The following is a 15,594-nucleotide window of genomic DNA, read 5'->3' on the forward strand; positions in this document are numbered from 1 at the left end:
TGTATTTTAAAAACAACAACACTTGCATTCTAAGAGCTTTGCAATGAACGGGCTTTGTGGTCCAGTCGGTGTCCCAGGCTATCTTCAGCATGCCATGTCCCCACTCTGTGAAGGTCTTTGTGTGCTTTCTCTCCTGCTTGCCCACTAGTGATTAAAGAACAGCCCGGGCTTATTCATCCTTTATTTTGTCACAGTGTTAGGAAATTTTATTTTTAAGGATGGGCTGCTTTATTTTTAACTTCTTGCTATTAAAAGCTTTTGATTTATTCTGGGATGGTGCAGTAAGCGTGGCTTCCTGCGGCTCCTGTTTGACTTATGGCTTTCACTCTCGGCCAAGTGGAGCTGAGCCGGGTGCATTCTGGGAGACATTTCTGCTCTCGGGGTTGACATGACCACCAGGGTTCCGGGAGGTGTAGGTCAAGCCAAGTTACTGCTTCAACCCCCACCTCCTGAACCAGTCGGAAAAGACATACACAGGAAGGTATCGCTTCTTTCATCTCATGTGCTTTAAAATTCTTCTCCCGATAGACTTATAGTGATCTTTTGCACTGAGGCACGAGGGGAGTGTATCATTTCTCCAGTTTCCCAATGGGATCTGTGAGCTGGAATGAGTTTCGGTTGGCATAGAAGATCCACCTCTTTGGACAGTGTGCCTGTAATTGCTCCTCAGCTGTCACCCACAGGGTGGGGTCTTGGAACACACATAGGGGTGCACAGAAATATAGAAGCCTAGGTCTTGATTTTAAGTTAGATGGAGGACAAAGCTCTTCATACCCTGTTGGAGGGAAGAGATGACCAGAATCATGATGGGTTCAGTGGCCTCCCCAGCTTTGCTGTGTGCTGGGGGCAGCTTGCTGTCCTGCTGCTTCTTGGTGCTTCTCAGCCCTGGGCTAAGAAGAATGCCCATCTTGTTGTTGTTGTTTTTTTTTTTTTAAATATATTTTATTGATTTTTTACAGAGAGGAAGGGAGAGGGATAGAGAGTTAGAAACATCAATGAGAGAGAAACATTGATCAGCTGCCTCCTGCACACTCCCTACTGGGGATGTGCCCGCAACCAAGGTACATGCCCTTGACTAGAATCGAACCCAGGACCCTTGAGTCCGCAGGTTTCTGAAAGAAACCCTGGACACAGAACCTCATGGCTTTGAAGGAGTTGTTTGCATAAGAAAGGAGAAAGCCCTGCCTTGCAGATGACTTTAGGGCTAGGGGCTGAGGCTGCTGAGGTGATAAATTTGAGTAGCATGGGCGGAGCTGGTAGGAGTGAACAGCAGCTGGGAGAGGGCTGGCTTTGTGTTGCTTTCTCACTCAAGCAGATCCAGATGCCAGGTTTCTCCGTATAGGGAGAGATTATGTTTTATTTATCAGACATTTCTGGAGTTTCTGTTATTGCATAGCCTTGAGCTAGACATTAGGAGCAGAGGAAGCTGGGGGCTCATGGGTGTTTATAATAGAAGCAGAAGACGTCAGTAGGTCCACAAATGCTATTTGAGGTTTGAACAGAGAACAGGTAGAGAGAGGGGAGTGGCAAGGGTAGGCTAAGTTTGGAATTACCTAACCTCAAAGTTCCAAGTTGGAAAATTGGTGCTATAATTGGAAGGTGTTGCTTTTAATGTCCCCTCCTACGTGCCGTGTGTAACTAGGCCGGCGGGAAGCAGGAGAAAGTCGGTGTTGGAAAGGTTGGGCCGGATCACTTCTAGGATGATCCATCTCAGTTGTCAACCTCTGTGAATGATGTGAGAAGATTCTCTCATCACCTCTTAGTGCCCACAAGCACCTCTAGGGTCTGGACACTGTAGATGCCATGGGGTGCTGTTGGCAAGCAGGAGAGAAAGGAAGAAGGGAGAGAAGAGGAGAGGGAAAGGGAAAGGAGGAGAAAATAATTAAAACAGCAGAGTGCGTTGTCACCCAGTGCTCATGATTTGTAGGAAACGAAATCCCGAGGAAGCATCGTTAAGAGCAGCATTGAATTTTGGGGTATCTGTCTGCATCCATGGGTGCCACCGACTCATGACTTAAAATCTGTGTTAATGTGACAGTGGAACCCTTGAGAAATAGCATGCAGTGGGGACATCAGAGAGGTCATCAGGGGGGCTTTAGTCTCCATCGTCACTACCAGCCCATCCCAATGTGGCATGAACAAAGCGGCATTTTCTCGGTCTTGGGTGAGGTGTTCTGCATAGGAAGGCTTCATGAGCCCCTTCCAGCCACAGTCCCTTCTGGATACGTTCATGAGCCACCTTTGGCACATCTGTACCAACACCTTTCACAGGACAGTATCTGCAGGTCACGACGTCCCTGCTCTCCACTTAAACCAGCTCCTTCTTGGCAGAGGCCCTGACCCCAGAAAGTGCCCATCTTCCGCCGGCTCTGGCCACCTGCGGGTGTATTGGACACTGCCGTCCCACTCGTCGCTTCCTGAGGAATTGCATCCTGCTCTGGTTTCCTTGTAATGCCTGGGCGAGGAGGCACCATCAGCTTGGGTTTGAAGGGATTTTGTCAGGGGAAGGTCTGAGCCTTTGGTTTCTGACACCTGCATCTGTTGAAGGGCCTGCAGCTGAGGGATAGTTTGATCCAAGACCCTGAATAGTCACAGAATCACAACCTGCTTCCCAAATACACACACCTCTCTGAATATTGGTTACCAACCATGATTTCCATGTTTTTTCCCTGAAGGAACTTGCGTCAGCACTCAAGTCAGCCTTGTCCGGCCACCTGGAGACCGTGATTCTGGGCCTCTTGAAAACACCTGCTCAGTACGATGCTTCCGAGCTGAAGGCCTCCATGAAGGTAGGCACGTGTGGGGTGCAATCTCGGCCGAGTCTGCCGTTAATATTTGTGAATTACAGCTTTCTGAGTATAAGTGGGTGATTTTCGGTTTTGTTGAATTCTCATTTGGAACCATCTTTTTTTTTTTAATGAACTGAAGCGATAAGTCTTAAGATTTGTACCAAAAATATTTCAATTACTTTTTTTTTTAAGCCTGTAAAGAAATTTCATGATGCTGAGAAGTCAGTTACCAGCTGCTACTGCTTGGCACCTGGGCAATTGAAGTACCATTTGGAAAAACTACTTCCTTGATTGCACTTCCTCCTTGGAAAAGATTTGTTTTGATATTTGAGGCAAAAGTAAAACTCAGAGCTTTTGTTCAGTGATGCTTGCAAATTCTGCCCATGTTCTTGGGTGTTTCTTTTCCTGACCTCCTTGTCAATCCTATTGTTTAATTCAAATTCAGGCAAAATCAGAACATCACAGTGCATAGAAAGAGTGATTTCAGATCGTGAGTGGTACCTGCGTTTCGTTCCAAGTATTGTAGAACATATTTCCTCTTGTTTTTCTTTTCGAAGTTATTTTTGAACATGGAATTTTAGTTTCAGTTACAGCGTCAGAATCCCAGTTTGGAAACACCCTGAATTTTGTGTGCACCTAAAACATCAAGCAGTATACAGATGTAACAGATGCATACACATAAATGCATGTTCCCGCAGAGCACAAAACGACCCTTTCATAGTGTGCGGCTGCAACACTTTGAGTAATCAGATACTGCCCTCTGCTGACAGACCTGGGGAAAGCCTCCCCTTAGGGAGAAAGCTGTAGTTCTGATTTTTTATTCTAAGTCGGAGTGCGTTTTCTACGGTGCCACTGTCCCTGAACTATGAAGAGACTGAGCCTGTCACCAGAGCTGATGTCTCAGTTTGGTTGTCATCCCTTTCCCCAGAGAGCCCCTCTCGAGGGAGGCAGCTTCCCACACCGGGCATGTCCAGGGCCTCGAACTTGATAGGTCGCTCCAGGCTGCTGAAAGGTTTGTGGCGAGATCTTCCTTCCTTTTCTAGTTTATCTGAGCAGCCTTGCCCTGAGTTTCCTAAGTCAGCTATATTGCAGGGAAGATCTGATTAAGAATGATAAAAGTTGACAACACACCATGATCCCGCTGGATAAAAAGAACTCTCCCTTAAAACCAAGCCAGGGACCTTTGGAGCCATCGATGAGCTGGCCTCTCCGAGCTGTCTTCTGACCATCATCACTGCACATCTGTGTGTCTTATTTTCATCAGGAACTCATTAGTTGTGACTCATGCCATTTCACTAGTATCTATTACCAGGATTAGTGACATGAGACGGACCTGTTTGAGCTGTCAATCACCGTGGTAATCTTGTGATTGGGCCCAATGAAAGGTGCTTTGACTTCTAACTCTTTGACCTGATGCCAGCTCGTCCATTAGCCCTCACAGCCGAGTACCCCTCTGAAATCCATAAAGCTTGAAGTGACATCAGCTGAACTGTGCTTTTAAAAAAATTTTGTTTTGACTTCTGGCGATACCAGTGCGATACTGCCATGTGTTACAGGAGAAGTTGCCCTTGTGATAGGAACTGTGGACAGTCTGGGGAAAGCTGGGCCCAGTTTTAGAAATTGCCAAGGTCACCTTTGAATATAGAGATAAAACCACTATTGGAATGTCCAGATGTTAGCTCTGGTATCTCAGTGGTGGGGGAAAACACACCTCACATTGCATGTCTGCATGCATTTCCTCCAATGCATGAGTTATTGGTAGATGGAAAAACTGCCCTCTGCAATATTTGAAGATGTTTGGTAGTCATTCTGTAGCACCTGCACAGAATGCTTTGTAGACCCTTGGCTAAGAAGAAAATAAATTTTGACTTTGCTTGGAACCTCTATGAATTGTGATGAAAAACTCTGGAGGAAGAGGCATTGGCTCACAGATTAGATTAAGAATAAAATTCAAAATTAACCATTAACCTGAGGCTTAGTTTATATTACACAAACCACTTTTCAGGGGCATATAAACTCTAATAAGTTTAATTAATAGCTGACATACTTTTCATGTGGATCAGGAAGTTTCTTATTGTAGTAACACCTTATAATTGATTTACATTTTAAACAGTTGTAATTCCACTTAGTTCAAAGTGATATTTCCATATTCAGAAAGACAAGTATTAGAGAGTCCTGATTATTAAATCTTGACTTTGATCATGAAGCTAGCTTTGAAATACATGTTTCATTGCGTCCTTTCAAGCTGTCTAGCTCGCTCAAAAGTGTATATATTAAATTTGAATACATCACCCAGCAAATTCTTATTCCTTAATAAAGTGTTGATGTCTAGGTTTATTTGGCACTTCATTATTTCCTTTTGCTTCCCTAAAATGCCCGAAGAGTGCATAGTAATCAAGCAAAAATGGAAATATAAGAATGAAATTTTTAACATTAACTCAATTTTACATTTCAAAGAGGCGAAGCTAGAAATTTCATCTTATCTCTACCTATTCCTGGTTAAAAAAAAAAAAAAAGACTTAATTTAAATCTGACGATGTTGGCTGGAAATGATAACATGAAATCTCTACATTCCTTTATTTTAAATTACTGACCAGAATTCTTTAGTAAAGAAAGTTATTTTCCCATCTATTAAATTAGTGGGTGATTATAGAAATCAAAAAATAAAGAAAAATGGGAATAAGAAACGGTTACCCATTTTATAAACCCATCACCAAAAGGCAACAACTTTTAACATTTTGGTGTCTCCCCCTATTCGCTATAAAAAATACATTTAATATAGTTGAACTCAAGTATGTCATACCATCTCGTATTCAGGTGAAGCATTTTTTAAAAGAATAGAAAATAACATTAGCTTGTGCTGAGGAATACAGTACAGATCCCTCAGTAGGATGCAGAAGGGAGCATGCGCCCTGGTCATGTCTGCAGTTTACCTGGTTGAGATCAGAGAAAGCTAATGGCCAGGAGGACTTGCCTGCTGACATTTGTCCTGCCTGGTTCACAGGGGCTGGGCACGGATGAGGACTCTCTCATTGAGATCATCTGCTCCAGGACCAACCAGGAGCTGCAGGAAATTAACAGAGTCTACAAGGAAAGTGAGTAGCCCTGCTTCTGTGATACCTCCTCTCAGCCCAGCTTCTCTAGCCCCCATCATAGCTCTCTGGGCCATTGTTCAGTGTAGGAGGCCTGGTTACGGATGCAGAAGTGCCTACCCCTTTGTTCCAGGGGTTTGCCGTGGTCCAGGTCCCTCTCCTCCATCTGCTTTTGGCCAGGGTTTTGATTATTACCTTCCACTAGAACTTCTACAAAAGGACAGGCAGGAGAGAAATCAAAATCTATTGAAAAGGTGAGATGGGGAGAAGTGGAAGGTATACATGGTTTTCATTTATTGGGTGCCACCCAGCCTCCGCTCAGGGGGTTCCCACCTGTGGACCCAGAGATTGTTGTGAGAGAGAGGGGGACCTGTGTGCACTGAGCAGTATTGGAGGCTGTGGGTAGGATAAATGATGCAGCTTACATGGGAATGTGTTGTGTTTCAATATAGATGCTATTTTGAATAATGGAAACTAACTCACAAGTACTACTTAAATCTTACTAGTTTCTGCCATTGTGCATTTTCTTGCTCAATGGATAATAAAGCACCAGTGTGTGTGTGTGTGTGTGTGTGTGTGTGTAGCCCTTCGATTTTTTTTATGTTCAGAATGAGTATTCCTAGTCAAGCAGGGTGGGAACCAATATTTTAGTTACAGAAGGAGTCACTGATCAAAGGTGAGCTTGAGCGGGATCTGATCCATGATCCAGCTCGGTCTGCCCCTTGTTACTGATAAGAAAGAACACTGGCTCTGGGTTGATGAGGGTTCGGTTCATTCTAGGAAATCCACTTACATTTGGGCAGGTACAGCCGTGCTGCCCAGGCATCTCTGCTTTTCAGAGGCTCTGTGGGCAGGGGTGGGTGGAGTGGCTGGCTGGCTGCACAGGCAGGAAGCGTAACCCACGTGTGTTGCTTTCCAAGTGTACAAGACTGATCTGGAGAAGGACATTATTTCCGACACATCTGGCGACTTCCGCAAGCTGATGGTTGCCCTCGCGAAGGTTGGTTTCCGGTTTATTTCTTTGTTCTTGCTTCTTCCCAAGGCAAGTCCCATACCTCATTTTATACTTGAGAGTGAATTAACTCAGTCCTCTGTGCCCGCACCAGAAACGGCAGCTGCATTTCCGACAGTGGGTTTGCCCTGTCCCTGCAGAGTTGTCATTTTTTTGTGATGGGATTTCTTATCCAGCAAAATGGCGTGGTCAGGTGGACTTGTGGGCCAGAGGAGGGGTGGGCGGCTCTCACGTCCTGGCCTGGACTTATGTGCCAGCTCTTGCCACATGACTTGAGGAAGGTTGCTTTGCCTCTCTCTGTGGTCACCTAGGACCCAGTGGAAGCGACCCTGTTGTTTCTTTCACCTGCTCTCACTTCTGATGAGAGGATTGGCCTGTGTAGTCTTTTGCCTGGAGAGGGGTGGGGAGGCCTTTGTTTGCTAATGTTAACACATTAATGAGGGTGAAAGGCATTTCCTTTCTGAATCTGAGTTCTGACCAGTATGCAGTTTAAAGCCTACGTGCCAGGGAGGGAAGAGAAATTCTTTTCCTCAGGAACCTGAGGACAAGTGACCGATTGGATGCTGCCTCCTGCCCACTCTCATCTCCATCCCTGGGGCAGCTCCGAGCCGCCTCCCCCCCCCCCCCCCCCCCCCCCCCCCCCGGCTCTGCTCCCTTCTACCGCCCTTCCTGCCGCCATCCACTGGTCTTTTTTGCAATTCATTTTCACCATTTTATTCCCCTGATCAAAAACCATTTCAGCGGCACCAAATCCAGGCTTTCTGCTTTTACACTTGGATTGCGGGAAACGAGTTAAGTCGGCTCGCGTGAATTGCGCGTACTCCGCGGGAGCTGTCTTAACTCGGTTCATATAGATTTGCGGTGGAGTGCGGGAAACGTGTAAACTCGGGCCGATTGTAACTGCGTATTACCAAATATTTGTTTGTTTGCCGTTCACAAAGATACCTACCTGCGTATGCAAACCGCCATCTTATATTTTGGCGGGAAATTCACCCGACACCGTAGTGTTAAAAAAGTCCCCTGTATGCTGGTTCTCCCTACTTGATCTTCCTGGGATTCCCTCCTCTCACCTGCTGCAGCCGGCATCACCTCCCTCCCCCGTGCTGCTGGGTCTCAGCCTCCCGTGCTGGTGCTGCTGCTCTCAGTGGCTTTCTCCCCTGCCCTTCACGAGCCCGGCTGACATCCTTCCAGGCTCACCTCCGCTGTCCCCACTGTCCGCAGACCTCGCTGGCTCTACTCCCTGACAGATTCTCCCTCACTTGCATTTCACATCTTAGAGCCAGAGATTGCTGTGCTTTTCCACATGGGCCATGCTTGTTCTCCATCTGGACTGTATGCTCTGAGGGGAGAAACTCAGGATCATTAGCTCTTTCTTTTTCGAGTGGGGATGTTCTGTAAGGGGCTTAGCCCAGGACTGGGTGCCGAGAAGCGGGTGATACTGTGAGGCACAGCCCCCACCCCACTTCCTCAACTATTTCATCCATCCTTGGTCTGGTCTAGACTTCAAAGTGAAGAAAAATTTTAAGTGGGTATTTGTTCAGTGAATTAAATAATGGCTTACATGACTTGGAAAGAAAAATAGCATTAAAATGTGCAAAGGAATATATTTGATGTTGTTAACTTTTCCTCTGTAGGGTAGAAGAGCAGAGGATGGATCTGTCATCGATTATGAGCTGATTGACCAAGATGCCCGGGTAGGTGCCAGAGTGCTGTTGTGGGTTTCTGTTTTCTGGGAAGCCTTTGGAAAGTTTGTATAATAATTATCTACACTGTGTAACAGATTACCTCCAATCAGAGTGGCTGAAAACGGTAATCATTTATTGCCTCTCGGGTCAGGAATTAGCGAGTGGCCTGGCTGGGTGGTTCTGGCTCAGGGCCACACAAAATGGTGACCAGGGCTGCTGGCACCTGAGGGCCACCCACAGGACTCTTGGCAGAGGCCTTGGCATCTCTCCGCATGGACTCTGCATGGCTGCTTGAGTGTCCTCACAACATGGCAGCCAGCTTTCCCTGATTGAGTGATCATGGGAGAAGCAAGGAGGAATCCACGTGCTCTGTGATCTGATCTCAGGAGTCACACAGTCACTTCTATCCTGCTCTGTTCACTGGAAGTGAGTCACTGTGTCCGGTCCACAGTCCAAGGGAGGGGAAGGGAGGAATGTCAGAGAGTTTGTGGGCTTCATTTACACTTTCTGGGAGCACTGGTTAACGGGCATCCCCTTACACTGCTGGTGGTAATTACAGGATCCATACCTGACTCACATGCTCCTTTAGGCTGTGTGTGTGTGTGTGTGTGTGTGTGTGGTGAGCTGTGCACACTGGTGTGCATTTGCTACAGTGAACGCCAGCAGAGCAAATGATAGAGAAAGCCAAAGGAGATGGGGGAGGCACAGCCAGCCTGAAGGGGGAGCCCAGCAGAACTCTTTCTGGTTCTAGTCGCATATTCCCCGCGAACGACTTGTGAAGCTGATTCACATTGCTCTGAGCTATGTGCCTTTCCCGGGTGTCAATAGCTATCTCAGAACATTCAGAAGAGCTGCAGAACAAAATTTATTTAGATTCATTTTAGTTTTAAATTTTGATATATTTTACACTGTACTTTTAGCAAGTGGTGGAGAAGGTTTTTAAATAAAGTAATAGAAGGTGGGTTTTACGGTTTCCAGATAATGGATGGTCACGGAATGAGTATCTACCCTTGCATTCGCCTCTCCCCCATCCTCCCCACCATTGTTTGTGTTATTTATAGCCTTTAAATTTTCCAGAAGCTGAAGATAAGGTTGGCCTGGCTCCTTTCTCAGCTCCGTCATTTCCCGAGTCTCTAAGAAGCTTAGGTGTGGGCACTGGATCTTCAGTGTTTGGCCACTGGCTTACTTGCTGTTATGGTGCCAACAGGGAAGGAGGGCTGGGTGTGCTAGGAACGCTTGCATGTCCTTCTCTATATGCATAGACGCCCTCAGTCCTTCCGGTATTCAAGGAAGGAGATTTGGGCAGTGCTGGCCTCACGAACAGTCTAGTCTCATGACGATCTGTCTGTGCCTAGGGAAGCCTTCTCTTGATGAAAACTTGCGCCCTTTTCATCCTTTTCCCCACGTCTGTAGCGCAGTCATCCTTTCTCACTTGGCATTTTGAATGTGTAGGTTTTAGTGTTTTCACATGACGTTTCTATGACTGGCTGTGGATCCTGTAGTTACCTTTCCTGGTGGGTTGTGCTCGTAGGATCTCTATGACGCTGGAGTGAAGAGGAAAGGAACTGATGTTCCCAAGTGGATCAGCATCATGACCGAGCGCAGTGTGTTCCACCTCCAGAAAGGTGGGTGCTGTGCGCTCCGGGAGCCCCGGGTGTCGGTGTTGGGGCTCACATCTGCCAGAGCCAAGTCCACTCTCCACATGGCACCCGCTGTTTCCCTCCCCAGATCCATTTGCCCTTCTCTCCCATTGTGGATCCGTGTTTCCCCTAAGTAGTTCCCGTGGTCCGGTGCTTTAGCTTGCTGCCCCTTGTTGTCTGAGGATCCTTCTGTTCTGCTACGTGTGTTGAAGCAATGGACTTGGCTGGATGCTACGTATTACTTCCTGTGGCTTCCAGATAGAATGGGTTCCACTCCGGGGAGATGGAGATGTTCAAACATGGCCCAGGCCGTGCCATTCAGGCCACGTGCACGGGACAGTTGTCCCAGGGCAACTGGTACAATGTCAGCTCTGGTTACCATGGTAACTCCTTAGCCCTTAGGATGCTGCGATGATTATTTTCTTTTTTCTTTTTTTTCAATTGTGGTATATAACCGTGTGGGTGATCATTGACAGCTTCGACTGGTGACTCCGTTTTAGTAATTACTTGTTGCTTTTCCTTAGTATTTGACAGGTACAAGAGCTACAGCCCTTATGACATGTTGGAGAGCATCAAGAAGGAGGTCAAGGGAGACCTGGAAAATGCTTTCCTGAACCTGGGTGAGTAAGTGTGGTTGGTCCCCCATCCCCGGTGGACATCTGCTCTCAGTAAACTGCTGACGCAAAAGTAACAAGAGAAAGGGCTCTGTTGGAGACGTTCTCATTGTCCCTGGGTTTCTGTGGCCTCAGAGTCCCCAGGGTACAGCCTCAGGGGGCTGAGTGCTGCACAGGGTCCCCGGTGTTCCCTCAGGGGGCTGAGTGCCGCACAGGGTCCCCGATGTTCCCTCAGGGGGCTGAGTGCCGCACAGGGTCCCCGGTGTTCCCTCAGGGGGCTGAGTGCTGTACAGGGTCCCTGGTGTTCCCTCAGGGGGCTGAGTGCCCCACAGGGTCCCGGTGTTCCCTCAGGGGGCTGAGTGCTGCACAGGGTCCCTGGTGTTCCCTCAGGGGGCTGAGTGCCCCACAGGGTCCCGGTGTTCCCTCAGGGGGCTGAGTGCCCCACAGGGTCCCGGTGTTCCCTCAGGGGGCTGAGTGCCCCACAGGGTCCCGGTGTTCCCTCAGGGGGCTGAGTGCCCCACAGGGTCCCTGATGTTCTCTCAGACCCTCCCGTTTTGCAGCCCATTCAGGTCGTCTGGTGTGTGCCTAGGTCAGAGCCTAATTCCCCCCTAGTGGACAGAGGAGTAACTGACCCCTTTGCTTCTCCCCACAGTCCAGTGTGTCCAGAACAAGCCCCTGTATTTTGCCGACCGACTATACGACTCCATGAAGGTAAGGGCAGCGGGCTGAGAGGTCTAGGTTTCCACACTAGGCTCCTCTTTCATGTCCCCAAAGTAAGTCCCCTGCCTAGTGATGGAGGGAGGAGCCCCGAGGTCTAGGTGCAGAGCGCACCAGCCAGCTGTGGCTGCATTCGACAGGTGAGGAAGCCACCAATCCATCTTCTCACTCTCCAACCACTCGAACACGTGTTTGTGTACAGGCAGAAAACAAAGCGCCCGGGAGAGAGAGAGCCAGGGGATGGTTGCGCCTGACTCCTGCTCAGGTTTCTCAGTGATTCCCTCCTATCACCTCTGAGAGAAAACCAGCAAGGGAGGGAGAGACTGTTAAGCAAACACGCTGTAATAGACATTGTATAACTTACATGAACTTAAATGATTACCAAAGAGCCTGAGGCTCATTGTTTTATTGTTATTATTTGCTTTATAGGTGAGGAGGCTGGAGCTCAGAAAGCTTCAGCTTGCGGGAGGTTCCATAGCCAGATTAGAACTTGGGTCTACGGACTCCAAAGCCAGCCCAGCCACTGTCCCTTGAATGAAGCATCTCTTCCCACAGTCCCATCCCATTGTCCATGCCTCACATGTGCCCGGTTCTTTCCATCTTCCAGGCCCACCCACTTCTTCCTGGGTCACCCCCTTGTCCACACTGCCTCTCCCCCTCTCTCCTCAGGCTCATGTAAAATATGACCCTTACCTTGGCGCCCATGGTCTGAGGCTCTGCCAGTAAACTCAGTGGTCTTTCTGCTCATGCCATGCACGCTGGCACAGGGCAACGATGGAAACGTGACACTGTGGCCTCTCTGAGCCCCGGAGAGCCGGGACCTATTTGTTACATGTGCAAACTCGCACACTCGTTGAACCGAGCCTTGCCGTGCTTAGTGCTCAGCCCGAGTTCAGTGAATGCACACGTGGGAGTCCGTGCTGACATCATCCTGCTGTGTTTCATGCTCATTTTCTCTTCAGGGAATAGTCAGTCACACTGTTCCATTTGTGATCTCCTAGTGAGCAGCATCAGGAATCCAGATCAGTTCCAGGGGCAAGAAAACGTGCTCGATCGGTTTGTGGTTAGCATTGCTCTCAGGGAATGTGACTTGGAATGTTGCCTTGACTTTCAGGGCAAGGGGACACGCGACAAGGTCCTGATCAGAATCATGATCTCCCGCAGTGAAGTGGACATGTTGAAGATCAGGTCTGAATTCAAGAGGAAGTACGGCAAGTCCCTGTACTATTACATCCAGGTGAGCCCACGGTGCCGCGTCGCCCGCACTGCCCTTGGGGGGCCCGGGGCTCTGGGGAGAGTCTGTGTTTTCTAATTCACTGGGGAAGAGATAGTCACCAAATATCAGGGATTTATTTTGAAAGTGCCATTTGTCCTGGAATCCTATAGAACAGGCAGATGTTTTGTGTTTCCCACATGTGTTATTCTACAATGTAATTGGTGTTCCTGATGATGACCTTGTAAGAGCTGCTGACATTCTCAAGAGATTCAGATCAATTACATTTTACGTTTATTATATTTCCGTTTCTTGGAAAATCCTCTGTGATTGGCCTGGGGGCATTGACCCAGAACGCCCATCTCTCCCGCCAGTTTAGTCTCTGTTTTGGAGAGATGGAGAATTCATATGTAACCAGCAATGGCCTTCACAGTGGTCCCGCTGTGTGTAGGACAGACAGGCATTGCAATCCCTTTTTAGATCCTGACGTTTCCAGAGGCAGGTCTGGTTACAAGGATGAATTTAGAAGTGGGTTAGCTGTGCCCAGGTGTATTAGGGCATATGTGTAAAGTTTAGGTCCCAGTTAGACTCCTAGTCATTGTTTCTTCACTTCACCAGCTTATTTCCGTGTGACCTTAAGAATTTAGGAAACAGTACTATGAGGCAGGAAAGGACGCCACCTTCTCTGGAAGGGGGAGGACCAGGGAGAAAGTGGTGGTGGTGTCAGGGTAGTTAGAGCAGTCACGTACCATATGAGTCCCCAGTACCTCACATTTGCTCAACCCTTGTGGTAATAATGTGACTTGAAAGTCTCCCCCAGGCCACATTCCCTGAGAGTCCTCCGGTGATGATGATGATGGCGGTGGTGTGGTGGTGGTGGTGGTGGTGGTAATGGTGGTAATGGTGATGGTGATGGTGATGGTGATGGTGATGGTGATGGTGATGGTGATGGTGATGGTGATGGTGATGGTGATGATGATGGTGATGATGATGATGGTGGCGGTCGTGGTAGTGATGATGGTTTGGGTGTGGCCTTCCGGGCCTTTGTATCTAGGCAGGTCCTGCAGAGTCTTCTCTGTTCATTTGGGAGAAGCTCTGTGTGCATTGGCTCTGCCTGTATATTATGGCGAAGTTTGGATCTTTTTTTTAATACTGAATTTCCTTTTTCTCTTTGACCATTTGCAGCAAGACACCAAGGGTGACTACCAGAAAGCGCTGCTGTACCTGTGTGGTGGGGATGACTGAGCCCGCGGTGGCCCAAGCATCAAGGAGTGGTGCTCCTATGCTTCTAGCTAACAGTTCTAGGAAATCTGCTTGCGGCTAGTGCCCATCCCTGTGCTCGTCCCTGTGAGGATGCCGTTAGCATTGCTTCTGCCTCACCTTATCTCAGTTGCCTAAGCATTGCCTGGCTTTCCCATTTGGTCTCTCCTTTTAGCCAAAGAAATGAACATTCCAAGAGTTGGAAGTGAAATCTATGATGTGAAACACTTTGCCTCTTGTGTACTGTGTCGTAAACAGATGAATAAACTGAATTTTTACTTTAGAACCAATCACTTTGTTGACCTTGCTTTTAATTTAATTGTTTAAAAATCAAACATCCCTGAGGGCCGTGTGGTTCAGCTGGTAAGCCTGTCCCTAGAGGATGAAGCCTCTAGAACTGAGCAGTCTTATATGATGGCCACTGTACAGATGTGACTAATGAAATAAAACAAAATGAAAGAAAACTAATTCATGTCCTCAGTCATACCATCCACATTTCAGATGCTCAGTAGCACGTGTGGTGAGCAGCTAGTGGCTGCACAGCGAGGGAGAGAACGTGCCCATTATAATAGAAAGTTCTACTGGGCAGCTCTCCATGCCCAGGAGATGATGCTGCCGATGGGGGAATAGCCCAGAGTTACCCCTCATCTGCTCATCTTTCAACAGCGAAATAAGGTGAAAATAAGCATCGGTGGTGGCCTCAAACTAGGAAGAGGAGAGGGGTCGGTGGGTTCTGTTTAGCAAATATTTTTTAAGCCCTTAGATTTATAGAAATAAGTAACATCCTGCCCGAACCTCCCAGGCCACCTTCAGTGAGCCAGGCCACAGCATTCTTGTAAAGGACGTCTAACGGAAGTTCCCGGATCAGGACCATAGAGAACGTGATTGCTTTTGGCTAGGAAGAAAGATGACCCAGAGGGGAAGGAAAGATTTGAGCTGTGCCCTGAAGTGTAAGGTGAAGTTTTATAGCTGAGAGGGAGCTCTCCACACAGAGTCTTAGGGTTCTGATAATGGAGTAAAGGCAATTCATACAACTGGTATGCATTTCAAAAGACACAAAGATTATATACAGTGAAAATTATGTCTCCCATGCTCTCCTACCAGCCAGGGGCCTTCCCTAGCCACATGGTTTATTGTTCCTTTCATGGATAGACTGCACAACAAGCATGTGTGTATTACTTATGTATCTATGTTCATTATGTAAAGGTGGTGTTCATAGGCTTGCCAGCCTAGGACAGTGCTTATACAGGTACTGCAGACAGCTTGCTTATACAGGTACTTCCCCTGAGCAGGGTGTACGGCTGGGTGAAGGTGCAGGGATAGGGGGGAGGCAAGGGGGTTTGGTTGAGTTGCCTGTCCCACACCCTTACACTGCATTTTCTCCTCATTAGAGGGTGCTGTATCAACCACTAATTCTTGACACCTGGCTGATCCTGGGTGAGAATCAGTGACTCTAGAGCAGCCGTGGGCAAACTATGGCCCGCGGGCCAGATCCGGCCCATTTGAAATGAATAAAACTAAAAAAAAAAAAAAAAGACCGAACCCTTTTATGTAATGATGTTTACTTTGAAT

General features: G+C 47.8%; 1 protein-coding gene across 2 annotated transcripts in view; it reads left to right on the top strand.

The window, feature by feature from the left end:
• ANXA2 (annexin A2) overlaps nucleotides 1-14,312 on the top strand; it is a 43,861-nt gene extending 29,549 nt beyond the window's left edge. For both annotated transcript variants that reach the window (XM_070421646.1, XM_070421645.1), the window contains 9 exons: nucleotides 2,676-2,789; nucleotides 5,794-5,884; nucleotides 6,802-6,881; nucleotides 8,528-8,587; nucleotides 10,110-10,203; nucleotides 10,743-10,838; nucleotides 11,485-11,543; nucleotides 12,664-12,786; nucleotides 13,948-14,312. In XM_070421646.1, coding sequence (XP_070277747.1) covers nucleotides 2,676-2,789; nucleotides 5,794-5,884; nucleotides 6,802-6,881; nucleotides 8,528-8,587; nucleotides 10,110-10,203; nucleotides 10,743-10,838; nucleotides 11,485-11,543; nucleotides 12,664-12,786; nucleotides 13,948-14,007 — 777 coding nt within the window. In that variant the 3' untranslated portion in view covers nucleotides 14,008-14,312. The remainder of the gene's footprint in view (nucleotides 1-2,675; nucleotides 2,790-5,793; nucleotides 5,885-6,801; nucleotides 6,882-8,527; nucleotides 8,588-10,109; nucleotides 10,204-10,742; nucleotides 10,839-11,484; nucleotides 11,544-12,663; nucleotides 12,787-13,947) is intronic.
• Nucleotides 14,313-15,594: the final 1,282 nt, after the last annotated feature.

Source organism: Myotis yumanensis, unplaced genomic scaffold (genome assembly GCF_028538775.1).
Source record: "Myotis yumanensis isolate MYYU_CA2020_CCGP unplaced genomic scaffold, mMyoYum1.0.hap1 SCAF_1, whole genome shotgun sequence".
Lineage (NCBI taxonomy): Eukaryota > Metazoa > Chordata > Mammalia > Chiroptera > Vespertilionidae > Myotis > Myotis yumanensis.